Below are 17,927 nucleotides of genomic sequence, written 5' to 3'. Positions count from 1 at the left end.
GAGATCGAGTAGAACCAGAATTGATGTTTTGCCTGCATCAGTGTTTAAGCGAATATCATTTATAATCTTTATGAGCGCTGTCTCTGTACTGTGATGTACTGGACGAGCATGCGCGGTGGTTTCATTCACAATTCGATGACGTCACATACGCATGCGCAGTAGCGTTTTGGGGACATCTGAATGCACAGGAGAGTTTTGCTGGATAGATAAATACTCAAACCGCTCGCGCAAAAATAATGATTAATAACATGCTCACGCCTTTAGGACACACGTTTTGCATTTTCCCTTGAATGTGTAGGCTACTGGTTTTTTAAGTTCTTTCCAGATCGTGTTGCATTGTAGACTACTTGAGGATTAAAATTACAGAGACCATTACTTGACTTATTTTTCCTTCCCCTCAACAGCAAGTATGATCAGCATATAAAATTGTAACTGTTTTGCATGAATGTACAGCGAAACTATGTAATTTAGGCATCACATTTATGAAAAGATGATTTATTCATCAATAATTACTTAATACTATTTATCAGTACTACAACTACACAGTTTAGAACATCATCTATATACAATATTGATCATACATTAAGACTAGCGCATACGCATTATAAATTAACCCAGAGATCGGTATGAATGACGACGCCATAACGATCCACCATCCTGTACGTATTGGATCTGATCCAGCTACGTCATCGTGCTACAGGCTGCAGCGAGGGGTGTCTCAAATCTTTAGACAAATGCTCAAAAAACCCAAAACGAATGACATATAACACACACAACTCCGATAGAAACCAATAGAATTAATCTTAAAGTACTATTTAACCCTTGTGCTGCTGAAAATCCTTTACCTAATTTGGTGTTCCTGATCTAAAAATGGCCGGCCTACAGAAAATTGCTTATAAATCTCTCATTACTCTGTCATCACCAAATGTTGTATTCAATCTATTCCAATGTGATAACACTGCCTAGCGTTTTGATAAAGACAGTCAAAATGAGCAGAACACAGACTGATGCTAACAGCAGGTTTCCATTACTTTATAATGGCTGAGACGTTGGTGATCTTGTTGAAGAAGTCAAACTCGCGCTGGTAGAAATCTTTGGCTGGACCCGAGAGAGAACCCATGATCTCTTCGACCAAATGCTCCAGAAGCTCCCCGATGTCCGCTAGAAAACACACACAGAAAACACACACAGAAGAAACATCAGCAAGAGCTCCGGCCGTCGAGCGGATGTCGTGAAGAAGACTTACGGTCCTTCTGGTGTCCCTCCTCATCGGTGTAGATGTTGGTCTTCATGTTCCAGATGAACTGATGTGCCAGAAGCTGAGACTTCTGTGCCGCCCACAGGATGTATTCTCTCACGTACCCCATCTACACACACACACATTTAATTATTTTATTTGGAATAACAAATACTGATTAAAACAACACAGCATCCAAATATTCACAAAGAGCTTATCATGTTTAACCTGACAAAACAGACAATGCAAACATGGTCACGACGACATTAATCAACAGTTTATGGATAAAGGTGACATTGTCTTCTCCAAACATGCAGACTGCCTATGATCACTGACACAGAACAATATCTGGCTATGTGCTTAGAGCTCTTTTTACAGCAATCTGCAAGCCTCAGACACATAGTCTATGCACATGTCTTAAACTATCCAAAATAAGAACAATTAGTTTGGTCCTGTAGCCACACACTGCCATAGCATTTGTTAACGGTTGGTATTTTAGCATTTTCTCAGAAAAACACAAGTCCATGTAAGCATCAAAACAACAGCCCACTTCTAGAATCAGAATGTTTTTAGAAAGTTCATTAACGACTACAATGTCTGGAGTATTTGGGTGTTCCCTACCCACACACACACACACACACACACACACACACACACACACACACACACACACACACACACACACACACACACACAATATTACAAGAGCAATCAACATATCATGAAGGAAAAAAATGGGGAATGCAATATACAACACATTTATACAAAAAATAATAAAAGGATGCATGCAACTTAAATTTACGCCTTTACACATCTAACTACTCATGGAAATCATTATTTGAAAAGCACTTTAAAGTGCCCCTATTATGATTTTTGGGATATTATCTTCCATATATAGTGTAATAGAGCTGTTTATGAATGTAAAAGCTCTGATAAGTGCAGATAAATGGAGTCTCATAAAAGAAAGAGTTGATTCTGAACTGCCAGAAACGTATCGTTAGTAACTCCAGTCTCACTTCCTGCTGAACCTATCCAGGTCTGTAACTAATTTGCATAATGACCCAGTCTGTGGTCTTGATTGGCTGAAGAGCATCTCTTAGCTCCGCCCTCAATCGCTGTAGTTGTATCTGAGGATGGAAGAGTTTGGTTGGCGTTGTTCATGTGGAGAAGCTGTTTTCTCGTGAGATTGATACGGTAAAACCCACACCATCGTTACTGTTCATGTCAATGTCAATGTGTTCATGTCAATTGTTTGGTTTCCGACTAAGCACAACAGACTGGGCCATCTCGGACTAATCAGAGCAAAGCATCTCTCAGAAAGACGGGGCTTAGAAAGACTGAATCTTTGAATCAACCGTTTCAGACACTGAGAGAAAAGAGCTGATGCTGCAGTGTGAGAGAAATTGAAGTGTTTTGATCTTGGATGCATGTAAGCCTGTTATAGGAAAATACTCCAAAATAACATTAGGAGCCTTTAAAATAGCATAATAGGGGCTTTTTTAATTCCATACAAACTATACCTTGTCATAACGGAGAGCCTGAACAATTTGTGGGATGTAAAACAGAATAGCATCCTGTTGAACAAGAGCAAAATATATGTTAATAAAAGACACTCAAAATGACTATATTAAGATCTATAAAGAAATGTGAGTGTGATGATGACGATGGCGTACAGGAGGGAAGGAGCGCAGGACTTTGACGGCGTACTGTGCGGTCAGCGGATGCGGCGGATACATGCTGGAGAAATACGACAGGCCCGTGGGAGGATCGGCCGGAGCCCAACACAAGATGTGACTCAACTCAGGAGAATCCGCGTCAATCGTGTGCCACGTCACCAAGAACTGCAGTGGGAAACACAGACACACACACACACACAGTTACCAGTGCAGACGCAAGATCCCATAAATCCAAATTAAGTCCTTGTACAAGGGAGAATCTGGAGGTACAGTCCTGCAACGGGTCGGGTACCCGCATAAAAGTGGCTAAAACGGGTGGATTGTGACATTCCTAAAATTCACGGTGGAGATGCGGGCGGATAATTAACTCCTTGTGGAAGGGTAGTAAGACGGATGAAAATGTGCAATATTTATATATGTCTAAATTACCATTACACATACGCAACAACGATATGCCATTTGACCCATCACGTCACCACCACTGCGACTTCTGTTGATGCTTCTCGTAGCCCAGATGGAGCGAGCGTTGCAGGAGTAGCTATGGATGAAGTAAAGTAAAGTTGGCGAGTGGTTGACAACGAGTCTTTAAAGGCACTTTAGCCAGTTTCATTAGCCTTTTCATGACGCTGTTGTGATGTTGAGAAAGGTGCGAGATAAAAAATAAAGCATTTTAATTGGAATGATTTCAGCGCCTGTGATTTATCAGACATGAATCAAGTAACGGGCCAAATATTAATGGATCTGGGTGGGTGCGGGTTTAATTTTTATATTAATCACGGGTGACGGGTTGGATCTGGTGCTGATCTTTGTGGGTACGCAGGGCCGTGCACAGACATTTTGAGGGGCAGTGGCCCAAACCAAAAAAGGGGCACTATAAGGGGGTTGAGTATCATCTTAATATAGAGAATGAATACAATAGTTAGGCTTTAGTACTAATCACATTTATGTTGTTCTAATTATTCTTCCAAAAAGTTGATTCTGGGCTAATTTGATCTCTTTTCTATTTTTATTTTTTATTGGAGATTTAAGTAGCAAATAAGAATCATTTATTGAATATATTTTGAGACATAGGTCTTGTTTATGATTTATGTAAATCATACGCAACAGTTTTTTAATAACAGAATGTTATTTTATTCATCAAAATAAACAGAAAATAATGCAAACGTTGCTAGATATATTTTGCACAAGTACGAACTTTTTTGAAAAATTACCACATCTTTCTTAGGGTGTGCTTTAGCCCTATTGTAGGCTGCCCTAAAACAACTCATATCTATAATAGCCTTTATTAGCCTACCTTTTTTTTATTATTGTGTATACAATTAATATGGTCTAAATAAAATATCATAAATATGACATGTTATAGATACAAGTGTTAACTCACAAAAATGTATTATAATCGGATATCTATTATACAGGAGTTAAATAGCCTAGTGACAAACTGTCAGCTATTCAGTATACAGTATATGACGATTTACCCGCTGGCATGCTGGAGCTTTTAATCGATGTTTGAACTGTTGAAAGAAACAAACTAATAATTCCACGGATCAACCACTGCCTGTAATGTAGACTGTAGTTTGTGATTTACCCGTTAATGGGACGACATTCTGGAACTGTCGTCTCCACAGAGAGCGAACCCCGCTGCAGACTGTGAGCGATGCTGCGGAGGGAGCGGGAAAACACGGAATGGATTAGCGGAATTAGTGGATTTTTAGCGGAACAGAACGCTTTTGTTACGCTTTTATGGGAATCCTCTGAGGGTGAGGGAGGGAAGGGGGCAAGAGGGGCACCTTAGCCGATGAGGGCAAAGGGGCAGTGGCTCTAGCCACCGGGCCACCCCCCTGTGCACGGCCCTGTGGGTACGGGTGGGTCTCCAAAAATGGACCCGCGCAGGACTCTGTCTGGAGGAACTGTCAGTATTTTTGATGGAGCACAAGTATGAGTAGTGAACAACAAATAACACATCCATGAACTTTTATTTTCAACCCCAGGCTAAAATTTATATGAATACATAATGGAAAAGTGCTTAGTTGAGGTCAGCTAGGGCTATGCGATATATATCCGTTAACATTTTAAATAGGAAATAGGGGAGGGGGTTATCTTGAATTGTGTGGTTGTCTGTTGTATTGTATTGTTGTTAGCTGTGTATTGATAGTTGTATATTGTTTGTTGAGCCTCTTGTCTAAAGACAATTTTCTACCCGTGTGGGGATAGACAATAAAGCTTTTTGAATTTGAATTTGAATCGTCTACGATAATATTGTAAATGTTGTTTTAACGATGTGCGATCTGACATTATAGAGTATATCCCTCACTTTACACAAACACACCAAGAGAGTGCACAAATACACTAGTGCTGTAGTCTAGTAGGTTACACTAGTGCACATTTACGGCGTGATTTACTCTTAAAGGGATACTTCACCGTTTTTTCATATTAAACTATGTTATTCCCTTAACTAAGATGAGTTGATACATACCTCTGTCGTCTGAGTGCGTGCACTTAATCTCTCTGACGCGGGGTGACATTCTGATAGCATTTAGCTTAGCACACTAATCACAGTTCATTCCTATGGAACCAAACAGAGATCAAGTTAGAAGCAACCAATCAACTCCACGTTTCCCCTATTTAAATACAGTTACACGAATAGTTGGACGATCAAGTATGGTGACACAAAATAAAACGTGGCGCTTTTTTAACCGAGTTAAAAAGGAGAACTATAATGTATGGCGGAATAGCACTTCTGAGAGTACTTCAACTCGGCGCAGTAAAAAGTCCCGGCCGAAACATCCTCCCTCACATCTCCCCCTCACTCTCTTATTTCCGTAAATAGAACCAACGTGATCTGCACGCCTGCATCAGTAGTAGTTTGAGCAGAGTTGACGAAGTACCAGTTTGTAGGAAGATAGTTTGAACAATCATGGTTATAATGTGCGTCGTAAAGGGTTGTGAGAACAAGGCGAAGGTATTTAGTGCCGTCATGTTTCACCGATTTCGGCGGAAAGCTTGGTTAGCTGCTTTGAACATGATGCAACAACATCGCTGGAGATTCTGAAGAAATGGCGTGTTTGCTCCGAGCATGTCACACAGGCGGACTATACCTCCACAGGATTACGCCTAAAGGATTCTGCCACACCGACAACAATCAAAGCAAGAACACAACAAAGTGGATCATCACCTAACACTGTAAGTGTCCGTTTGCATGGTATTTGGTTGTCCTGAAGTGCAGGTGGCAGTAACCTTAGCTTATCAAACTGTTGTTTAACCTAGTAAACACAAGTAACTTTGCTGCGAAATCAGTGCGCTTGTGAGACAGGCAATACAGAGTTTTTGACTGTTTGATGTACTTGAGAAGTGAGCTCAGAAATAAAAATGAAGTATAAGCCTAAGCCCGTAGTGTAACGTTATAACTTAGTGTCACCAAATCAACAGGCACTGTGTCAGCTTTCCAAGTGATCTTAAGTAAAAGACAAAAGCCAATATTAGTATACTTTAACATAGCAACGTTTAATATTACAGATGGAACATTCACGAGAACATCATAAAAACAAACAAACAGATTTTATGAGATGAACCTCTCAATATAGAAACCTGCAACCGCAGTGAGAAAATAAACATAAAAACTCCCCTTACACTATAAGCTTTAATGTCAATATGGTAATATGTGAAATGCTCGGAGCAAACTCGCCATTTCTTCAGAATCTCCAGCGATGTTGTTGCATTAATGTTCAAATCAGCTAACCAAGCTTTCCGCCGAAATCGGTGAAACATGACGGCACTAAATACCTTCGCCTTGTTCTCACAACCCTTTACGACGCACATTATAACCATGATTGTTCAAACTATCTTCCTACAAACTGGTACTTCGTCAACTCTGCTCAAACTACTACTGATGCAGGCGTGCGGATCACGTTGGTTCTATTTACGGAAATGAGAGAGGGAGGGGGAGATGTGAGGGAGGATGTTTCGGCCGGGACTTTTTACTGCGCCGAGTTGAAGTACTCTCAGAAGTGCTATTCCGCCATACATTATAGTTCTCCTTTTTAACTCGGTTAAAAAAGCGCCACGTATTATTTTGTGTCACCATACTTGATCGTCCAACTATTCGTGTAACTGTATTTAAATAGGGGAAACGTGGAGTTGATTGGTTGCTTCTAACTTGATCTCTGTTTGGTTCCATAGGAATGAACTGTGATTAGTGTGCTAAGCTAAATGCTATCAGAATGTCACCCCGCGTCAGAGAGATTAAGTGCACGCACTCAGACGACAGAGGTATGTATCAACTCATCTTAGTTAAGGGAATAACATAGTTTAATATGAAAAAACGGTGAAGTATCCCTTTAAAATGCATGTATAATACCCTAAATATTCAAGATAAGGGGCAAAATACCTCTGTAAGCCTTTTGTATTTATATCATTTAGTATAGTTAATCAATATCACATGAAGAGTGCTGCTTTCCCCTACAAATATCAGCAGACTACAAATGTGATTTTATAGAACAGTTCAATAAACAAAAAGTTAATATTCAGTGATTTGCATTTTTGACTCAATATTGCCTGTTTTTGCTCTGTTTTGCCAGTGAAAATAGTTTCAAACAAAGCGATAGGACTGTTTGCATCTGTGAGCATCAGATGGCGTGTTTAATTTCTGAATTAACAAATCGATTGAATAAAAAAAGAAAAAAAAAGAAATAGAAACAGCAACAGCAGGACGTCCGTCTCTGTGGTATGGACTGTATTTAGTGGCCTGTCAACATTTGTGTGTGTTTACTCGCAGTTTATGAGGACATGATTCGGTTTATGGACTATTGTACGCGACTAAACCTTAGCAGTAGCAAGCAAAACGGTTTTGCACGTCAGACTAGTGTAACGTTATACAGAGAACAACAATGGAGTCCGTTAGCGCATTTGAATGACGAAGCACGCGATCGTGTCGTTTACTGATGTTTACTCTGAAGCAGTTTTACTCACCGGCTGCTTCCAAAGCAGGACCGAACCTTTATCGCTGGGACCGTTCCGTCAAAAACACACTTTTTGGAGTGTGGAGATCCACTTTGTGACGCGACTGAAGCGATGTTGTGAAGCTTCCCGTCATTTCTGCGTTCAAATCGGTTCAAATGCAGCGCTGCCTTCCCAGAATGCTGTGCTGAAGCATTGAAGTCGCTTGATGTCAAAGTGGAGGAATGAAGTGGAGCGCGGCGCGGACTAGAACCAAGATTAAAGTGTTCACGAACGACTCTGCAGCTGAGAGAGTGTTTATGGGCGTGCGTTTCCTCTCTCGCTCTAGTCACGCGCGCGCACCCTACCGGGAGAAGAGCCCGTACGGCCCATACAAGGACCTTCCGCTCTATTAACGTCAAGCCGACCCATACTCGAAAAAAACTCTCCGAAACTTGTGAGAAACCGGAAGGAGTATTTTTGACACAGAAATACTCCATCAAACGTCCAACATTAGTTTTTGAAACTTTGTCTATGTTTAGGATGGGAATCCAAGTCTTCAACAGTGTAAAAAGCTCAGTATGCATGAAACAGCATTTCACCGCCCCTTTAACAGTAACTTGCTGTCACCTACTGGCAGTTTTAATGTCACATTTAAAGTATCTTTTCATTGTTTAAATAATTTCAAACATCAACACATTTCTGCGTGTGTAACAGCAGTTTAAACTCATTAATATGTGTAAATTATCTAAATCCACTTCAGATGCAGATTCTGTTTCCTCTGCAGTGCAAAGATGAATTTTGATGATACTGATTTCATTTGATTGTTAATAGCCTTATTGTGTCTGATTATTATAACTGAATTTATTGATAAAAATAAATGTAAGAATTTGACAAAAAAGATGATGCATACATTTAATTAGCTTTTTAAAAAATGACTTTATAAAAGATAAACATGCCCTTAAAAGATAAAAAACAATTTAAACTCATTGGAAAAGCGCAGCAAAATATCGTCTAATTCAGAGTTTTCCAACCACAATCCAGGAGGCACACCAACACTGCACATTTTGCATGGTCTCCTTTATCTGCCACACCCATTTCAGGTCTTTGATGCTGCGTCCCAATTCGCCTACTTATACTACGTCCTAAAAGTATGTACTCTTTTTGTGAAGAAAAGGTATATACTTTTGAGTGTGTAGCAGAAAAGTATGCAAGCTTCAGGACATACTACTTCGTCATCTTTAACGGACTCTGTCGCTTAGTTACGTGCATCCCGTCACCGTTTATCTGCCCTGTCAATCATCGTCAGATTCATCACAGTTCAAATCCTCCACATTCAGTTTAATCTCCTGCCGTATCGGAGAGAAATGTAGCCGCTCGTTGATCTGCCATTTGTGGGTCTTTAATGCAGAGACTCTCCTCATGTGTTTGCAGTTTAAATATAATGATGCATTTAAAAGTTAATGGCCAAAGGTGTCATTAAAAAAGTTCACAATGCTGCTGCAGGTGAAATATAATGTGGACAACACTGAATAAATATATTTTTGTCAGGTTAAATATTGATAGTTGATCACTCAAACCCCTTTATCTCAACTTTTCTACTTAACCGTCTGACTTGCACATCCGTCATGTTTGTAGTTTTTTAACGCTTTTTATCCACGTTTGTAGTTCTAATCGAATCCTCCTCCAACTCACAATGGGTTGTGGGTAATATCAGCCGTTAGAGTGCCCATCGATCCGCACTTCGAATTCGGACCGGAAATAGTAAACCATCCGGGAATCTTTGGAATACTCTTTTCAACATACTACGATTTGGGACATACTAATTCTATTTTCAAATACTATTTAGGATAGATAGTATGCGATTTGGGACGCAGGGTGAGTCTTCACTTATTAGATCATTTGAATCAGGTGTTTGTCCCTAACACATGCAAAATGTGCTGTGTTGGTGTGCCTCCAGGATCATGGTTGGAAAACACCGGTCTAATTATCGTTATCGAGAAAATCCCAGAAAATATAGAGATATCATTTTGTCAATATCGCACCCCAACCTGCACCCCAACCTTAAGTAGTTGTTAGTAAGTAGTCTTAATATACATTTAAGAAATATCCAGAGGACAAATCCTCCAGGAAACACAGGCTGTGGAAATAAGACACTACACAATACAACATATTGAAGAAAATGTAGTTCTGTACCTCACATCAAATTAAATAAAATGTTGTCTACCCGTCTATTACTCTATCATTAGGTTACGCTGGGTTCTGGATGTTCACCTTCACAGCCTCAGGAACGTCACTGACCGCTCCCGGATCCAACCGGACCAAGCGGGTCACTTCGGAGAAAATGGCTTCGGTGTTCTTGAACCTGGAAAATATCAGTTTCATTACCATTAGATATTATTAGAGCACTTCAGTCATTCCTGTAATTCTGCCAAAATCATGGGTTTGATTTTCAGGGAATGCATGATCGGATAAAAATAAACTTTAAAGTTCCCGTTCTTCGCGTGTTTTTGAAGCTTTGATTATGTTTACAGTGTGCAATATAACATGAGTTCATGTTTCGCGTGTTGGGGCAACAGCCTTAGTCCTAATGGGTTGTTATCATAGCTATCAAAATCCAGTGTTCGGCACTTTGCGTACGTGAGTTTTTGTTGTAGATGTCTGTCTTTAAAAAAAAAAAATTATAATAATAATTGTTGTGTATTGTGCTAATTAATTGAGATTTCTTACAGCTCTTACAGGTTTTTGGCCTTGTCTGTTCCTTTGCTTCTATTACTCTCCCCTTTTTTGTAAGTCGCTTTGGATAAAAGCGTCTGCTAAATGATTAAATGTAAATGCGTGTAAAAAAGTATTTTTCACACAATTTACATATCTGCCGGTAGACTACACCGCTGTTTCCTCTGTCCTAAAAACGGCCTGATGAGTTCCTTGTTCTATGAAGTCCCTCCTTCACAAACACGTAACGAGTTCTGATTGGGCCAGCGCTTCCCGTGTTGTGATTGGACAGCAGCTTAGTGCCCTTTGCCCGGAAAGGTCCCGCCTCTTACCATAACGGGGAGATGCAAGCGCTGAATGCGCGCTCTTCTCCACGTGGGAGAGCAACGAGACCACGCCCCCTATTTTGTGTATTCTTGTGGGCGGAGTCAACAAACGGATCTAGTGACGTCATCACAGCAGGAAGTGCAGCGGTGTAGTCCAAACCGGCCGTTCGCTGTCGGCTTTGAAAGGGAACTTCTGTTAAATAAAATATCTCGCTTGGCATTGAACTTTGAGCTTTATAATTTTACAGGTATTATTTATGCTCTAGCAGCAACATTTCACACTAACTAAAGATTGAAAGATGGGATCACGAAGAACGGGACCTTTAAAGGCAAGTTTTCTTAAATTCTTAAAATATCCCTGTAGACGTCACCCATGCAGTCGCTCACCTGGCTGGCAGCTGCAGGGCGAGATACGGCGCGATGCTCCATGCCAGATTAACATTGTCCTTCCACTGCTTTTCAGTCAGGCTGATGTATTTTGACCTCCAGTTGGCGATGCTGGTTTCCACAGACTGTTCGGCTGATATCTGGAGCTCCTGACTGCCCAGAGGATTGTACCAGGTGGTCAGACGCTCCACCTCACTGGCCTATCAACCGAAACAATAAAGTGCTCATTTGGTTTGATCATATATTAATTAAAAACATACTACTAGAAGTCATGACTGACGGCCGCTGAGGAGGCACTATGACAGATTAAACTCACTCACACACCGTTTTAATAAGCTGATACACTGATCAGGCATTATGATCACTTCCCTTGTTAATATTGTGTTGGTCCCCCTTTTGCTATCCTGACCCATCGAGGCATGGACTCCACTGGACCCCTGAAGGTGTGCTGTGGTATCTGGCACCAAGATGTAAGCAGCAGATCCTTTAAGTCCTGTAAGTTGTGAGGTGGGGCCTCCATGGATCAGACTTGTTTGGTAAGCACATCCCACAGATGCTCGATTGGATTGAGATCTGGGGAATTTGGAGGCCAAGTCAACGCCTCAAACTCGTTGTGCTCCTCAAACCATTCCTGAAGCGTTTGTGCTTTGTGTCAGGAGCATTATCCTGCTGGAAGAGCCACAGCCACCAGAATACCGTTTCCATGAAAGGCTGAACATGGTCTCAGCAATGCTTAGGTAGGTGGAGCGTGTCAAAGTAACATCCACATGGATGGAGGACCCAAGGTTTCCCAGCAGAACATTGCCCTTGCGCCTTCTTCCCATAGTGCATCCTGGGACCACTGCAGACCAGGAACAGCCCACAAGAGCTGCAGTTTTGGAGATGCTCTGACCCAGTCATCTAGCCATCACAATTTGGCCCTTGTCAAACTCGCTCAAATCCTTACGCTTGCCCATTTTCCCTGCTTCTAACACATCAACTTTGAGGATAAAATGTTCACTTGCTGCCTGATATATCCCACCCACTAACAGGAGCCGTGATGAAGAGATCATCAGTGTTAATCACGTCACCTGTCAGTGGTCATAATGTTATGTCTGATCGGTGTATATTTCTGTAATCTCACCAGCAGGGCCAGCAGCAGCGTTCTGCGCCTCATGAAGTATTTGTGCAGCTGTGTTCCTCTGTTCGTCTTCTTTGACAGACCTAGAAGAGAAAATTATTTAATATCCAAGTAGGTCACATGATGAATAAGATCTTGTTAGGACTGTGTTCAAAAGAAAACTAAAGTACATTAGCAGTAAAAGTTTTGGACTGAATTTGTCCAAACATTGTGTGTGTGTGTGTGTGTGTGTGTGTGTGTGTGTGTGTGTGTGTGTGTGTGTGTGTGTGTGTGTGTGTGTGTGTGTGTGTGTGTGTGTGTGTGTGTGAGTGTGAGTGTGAGTGTGAGTGTGAGTGTGAGTGTGAGTGTGTGTACCTGATTTCTTGGAGAGCGTGGAGACGCCGCTGGAGAGCGGGTATGTGTTGATCCAGCCCTGATTGGCCTGTTGTCTGGATCCCACAGCCGCGTCCAGACTGCTCCTGGAGTCTGTGACCGCCATTACAGACAGACTGTTCACGGACACGTCCTGAGGATCTGAGGAAAGACACAGCTCATGGGTACTGAACAAATATCATGTCCATTAATATGTATATGAATGCATAAAATAAAAGTCTATATTTTAGGTCCTATAACTTGTCACGGTTTCTTTTTATAATTTAAATCACAGTTCCGTCTTGTGACAAATGAGCCAAATAAATATACCAAGAAGTCTCTCAATTCGCCCTTCACAGGCAGTTTGATTGACAGGAGATCTGACCAATCATAATTTGCCATCCACCGTAACTGCCATTTTGTCCGACAAAGCAGTCAGGAAAGTTACTAGATTAACGTCGGTGGACTTGAACTTGGAAAAACTGTGCTTACATCTTTCCGCGGTTGAAACAACATTTCTTCTAATGTTCATTCATGTTTATTTGATGCTATGAATTAACTAGAAGGAAGAGCTGATCGGTTCAGGAGCAGCTTTAACTGAGGCGCTACAGCACGTCACCACACATTAAAGAGCCGCAAAACAGTATTTATTGTTTAAATTTCTTTATTAAAAATGACAAAATTTGAAAGTTTCATATCAAAGGTGAGCGATATGGCTTGTCGAACATAACAACAGTAACTAAAGGCAGCGGGTCTTTGCAAACGGGCAATAAATATGAGCTCCTAAAAACTGCATGTATAATAATTAATAAAGTTTGAATTCTATGTAGGGTGTGTTCACACTTGCAGTTTGGTTTGCTTGGTTTATTCACATTGGCATTATAACACAGATCGTAAAGATACTGAACCTAAAGGCATAGGTATACGTTCACAACCTGTCAGCTTTTGACGTAGATCTGGGACGCCTCTCCAAATCACTGTTCAGGTGTTCAATCTCTTCATGGCCACAGGTGTATAAATCAAGCTCTCGGCCTGCAGACGCTTCTACACACATTAGTGAAAGAATGGGTCGCTCTCAGGAGCTCAGTGAACTCAAGCGTGGTGCCTTGATAGGTTGACACCACTTACATATTCCACACTCAACTGTTACTGGGATTATAACAAAGTGGAAGCAATTGGGAAAACAGCAACTCAGCCACGAAGTGATAGGTCATGTAAAAATTACAGAGCAGGGTCAGCGCATGCTGAGGGTCACAGTACGCAGAAGTCACCAACTTTCTACAGTCAATAGCTCCAGACCTTCAAACTTCTGTGGCCTTCAGATGAGCTCAAGAACAGTGTAGAGAGCTTCATGGAATGGGTTTCCATGGCCGAGCAGCTCATCCAATCCTTACATCACCAAGAGCAATGCAAAGCATGGGATGCAGTGGAGTAAAGCAGCCGCCACTGGACTCTAGAGCAGTGAGACGTGTTCTCTGAGTGACCAATCACACTTCAGTCTGACAATCCCATGGATGAGTTTGGGTTTGGTGGTTGCCAGGAGAACGGGACTTGCCTGACTGCATTGTGCCAAGTGTAAAGTTTGGTGGAGGGGGGATTATGGGGCATGGATGTTTTTCAGGGGTTGGACTTGGCCCCTTAGTTCCAGTGAATGGAACTCTTAATGCTTCAGCATACCAAGAAATTTAGACAATTTCATGCTCCCAACTTTGTGGGAACAGTTTGGGGACGGCCCCTTCCTGTCCCAACATGACTGCGCTCCAGTGCACAAAGCGTCGGCCCATAAAGACATGGATGAGGAGTTTGGTGTGGAGGAACTTGACTGGCCTGCACAGAGTCCTGAGCTCAACCCGATAGAACAGCTTTGGGATGAATTAGAGCGGAGACTGAGAGCCAGGCCTTCTCGTCCAACATCAGTGCCTGACCTCACAAATGAGCTTCTAGAAGAATGGGCAAAAATCCCCATAAACACACTCCTAAACCTTGAGGAAAGCCTTCCCAGAAGAGCTGAAGCTGTTAGAGATGCAAAGGGTGGGCCGACTCCATATTAAACCCTACGGATTAACAATGGGATTTCATTAAAGCTCATGTGCATGTAAAGGTAGACGTCCCAAAACTTTTGGCAATATAGTGTATGTTTGAGCATTCTGTCCTTTTTAGGGTTGCATCTAGAGACGACATGTCTAATTTTTGGATCGTTTACATGTGTTGCGTTTGGAAGCGGAGTGAGATCCATCTTTTTTCCGCTTGTTTGGTGGCAGCATTCACACTTATTCAAAAATGAAGCATAATAACGGAGCAATCGCACCAGGGTTTGTTTTAAGCAAACCAAACGTGCTAAGAGTGAACATAAGTGAATGTAAGGATGCAGGAATGAAGCTGCTTGACATGTCATAAAAACAGGAGGATTTGAGCTGAAGATCGTTCATATGAACTTCAGTGGTTACCTGGCGGGACGAGCTGAATGGCTGTGAGATATTTCTTATCTGACAGCAGACACGCGTAGAACTTGATCATGATGCTGATGTCCTCGCGCAGCCGTTTCTCCGGCTGAGTGGGGAATCGTGGGGCCACACTAAAACACACACAAAACTCATTCAGTATGCTGAGAGAGACACAACACACTTCCCCTGCTGGTGTGGATGTTCACACCTGAAGTAATCGAAGGCTGTGGAGTAGATCTTCTCTCTCAGGACATTACGGATGGTGGCATTGGTCACAACATCAGCGTGCAGAAGAGTGAGACCAAGAGTCAGGAGCCTAAATACACAATTACAACACCAGTGGGTTATATGGTAAATGGACTGCATTATAATAATAGAGCGCTTTATAATAATAATAGCGCTATATAAATGCAGACCCAATATAACAGACCCATGGCCACCAAAGAGCTTTACATATTGCCTCACATTCACCCATTCATTCACTCATTCATACACAGACGGCGTCAGCAATGCAAAGCGCATATAACACTGTATATAACACAATACAACGTGTTAATATGTGCACATACAGATATACAAGCTAGAGTCCTGCAACGGGTCGGGTACTCGCATAAAAGTGACTATAACGGGTGGATCCCTAAAATTCACAGGTGCGGGTGCGGGCGGATAATTAACTCCTTGCGGGCGGGTAGTAGCGCGGATTAAAAATGTGCAATATTTGTATGTCTAAACTACCATTACACATACGCAACAACAATACGCTATTTGACCCATCACGTCACCACCACTGCGACTTCTGTTGATGCTTCTCGTAGCCCAGATGGAGCGAGCGTTGCAGAAGTAGCTATGGATGAAGTAAAGTAAAGTTGGCGAGTGGAGTATATAAAATTGTTGACAACGAGTCTTTAAAGGCAAAATCGGATGTGGCGAGTAATACGAGATCAGGAAAATAACATCATTCATGACACTTTTGTGATGTTGCGAGATAAAAAATAAAGCATTTTAACTGGAATGATTGGATTGGATCGGGTAACGGGCCAAATATTAACGGGTCTGGGCGGGTACGGATTTAATTTTGATATGGATCACGGGTGACGGCTCGGATCTGGTGCTGATCTTTGTGGGTACGGCCGGGGGCGGGTCTTCAAAAAGGGACCCGTGCAGGACTCTGATACAAGCTAGTTACAAACAATAGAGATTAATTAATGCGTTTGACCTGAATCGGGGTCCTATAGCGGCCACATGGCGGTTCAGGCAGCTCTTGGGTCCGCCCACGCTGATGGACAGCGCCCTCTGCAGGAGGACGGTGAAGATCTCCACCTGATCCGCACTGCAGTACTTGGCGATTTCAAATCTCTGCACTAGAAACTAAACACACACAGAACTACAAACATCACTCATATGATGAATGTAATGACACATTATCACCTTTTTGGGTTTGATGGCTGTGTTCAAAAGGAAATAGTCTATTGTGCTACACTGCTGTCATGTCCTCATTATATTCTATGTTTAACCCCTTAACTGTCACCCCCCTTTTTGAGAATAGTCATGAAAATGCACTATCCAAACGTAAAGGGCTGTAATTCATGAATGCTTTGGAAAATAGACTTAAGTTTGGTCTTGATTTAAAGATGACAATCAGCAGATTATTGCTGAAGTAAAGAAAAACATTTCAAAATATTAAATTATAAAAAAGTTATGGAAGTTTAAATTTATTGAAAATGAAAAATACAGTACTAAATATTATTTATTTTATATAAAATAAATATTTTACAAAAAATGTTTTACTCTAAAATTACTATAAAATCAAAGCAATATGTCTAACCAAATTGTGTTCCAAATTTGAAGTTGATATCACAAAAATTGAAGTTCCCATGAAATTTTGTTTAGGCGCTATACCAAAAATAGCCACCGGGTGTCAATCAATTTCCATTGATTGGTTATTAGATGTATTGTCCTGTAAATTTCTGTCCAAATATCACTTCCATCATAAAACAGTCACCAAATATGGAACAGTGAGACTCAGACCTTTCAAATTATATGTTTTGTCAAGATAAGAAAAGATTTTCATTACAAAGTAGTTAAAGGTTACAACTGCTGTTATGATGTAGATTTTTTTTTTGAGGGGCACTCACGTCATAAATGACTATTTTACTGTTATCATGTAATTTTTTTCATAAAACAATGGACCCATATCTCTTCAAGAGTGTTAGACCTTTCCAACAATATATAGTTTGTCATGATTACATTAGGATTTAAGTGAAATATAATGAAGTAAACGTAGGGTTAATTCCTTGTCTGTCATCATTTAATCCATTTCTGTGTTTTTACATTTGAATGTTTGATTAAATAAGGAGAAAGATGTGGAAAAGAACATGGCAGATATTACTTTCTGTACATTGGAAATTCATAATATTATTGATTATAATATCCTAACGCCTTATAGTCACATTGAGCAGTTTAGAGCTTGATAGTTTAGATTTGATAATGTTATAAACAATCAAGCAGTTGAGAATGATGTGTGTATTTAAGCAGGTAAATTTGGATATACCTACAATAGTTGTCAATTTAAGTTAGTAATTGATTTTGTGGTGATCTTGAGGATGAAATCTTTGATTCATAATATTGTGTTGTTGTTATAAACTTTACTATAAGCTGATGTGTATCACTGCCATAATTAAAAATGCGCATATGGAGGTTTAAGATGTTGGTCATATATTATGAGTTCAACCGAGAAGT

General features: G+C 40.9%; 1 protein-coding gene across 3 annotated transcripts in view; it reads right to left on the bottom strand.

The window, feature by feature from the left end:
• pi4kab (phosphatidylinositol 4-kinase, catalytic, alpha b) overlaps positions 1 to 17,927 on the bottom strand; it is a 102,585-nt gene that overhangs the window by 17,622 nt on the left and 67,036 nt on the right. For all 3 annotated transcript variants that reach the window (XM_067414551.1, XM_067414552.1, XM_067414553.1), the window contains 11 exons: positions 16,405 to 16,556; positions 15,397 to 15,504; positions 15,192 to 15,319; positions 12,748 to 12,906; positions 12,397 to 12,476; positions 11,274 to 11,473; positions 10,120 to 10,210; positions 2,911 to 3,078; positions 2,758 to 2,811; positions 1,247 to 1,367; positions 1,032 to 1,161 (listed from right to left, as the gene is read on the bottom strand). In XM_067414551.1, coding sequence (XP_067270652.1) covers positions 1,032 to 1,161; positions 1,247 to 1,367; positions 2,758 to 2,811; positions 2,911 to 3,078; positions 10,120 to 10,210; positions 11,274 to 11,473; positions 12,397 to 12,476; positions 12,748 to 12,906; positions 15,192 to 15,319; positions 15,397 to 15,504; positions 16,405 to 16,556 — 1,391 coding nt within the window. The remainder of the gene's footprint in view (positions 1 to 1,031; positions 1,162 to 1,246; positions 1,368 to 2,757; positions 2,812 to 2,910; positions 3,079 to 10,119; positions 10,211 to 11,273; positions 11,474 to 12,396; positions 12,477 to 12,747; positions 12,907 to 15,191; positions 15,320 to 15,396; positions 15,505 to 16,404; positions 16,557 to 17,927) is intronic.

This window comes from Pseudorasbora parva, chromosome 13 (assembly GCF_024679245.1).
Source record: "Pseudorasbora parva isolate DD20220531a chromosome 13, ASM2467924v1, whole genome shotgun sequence".
Taxonomy (NCBI): domain Eukaryota; kingdom Metazoa; phylum Chordata; class Actinopteri; order Cypriniformes; family Gobionidae; genus Pseudorasbora; species Pseudorasbora parva.
The sequence above is the reverse complement of the archived record's forward strand: the minus strand, read 5'-3'. Positions and strand labels throughout refer to the sequence as shown.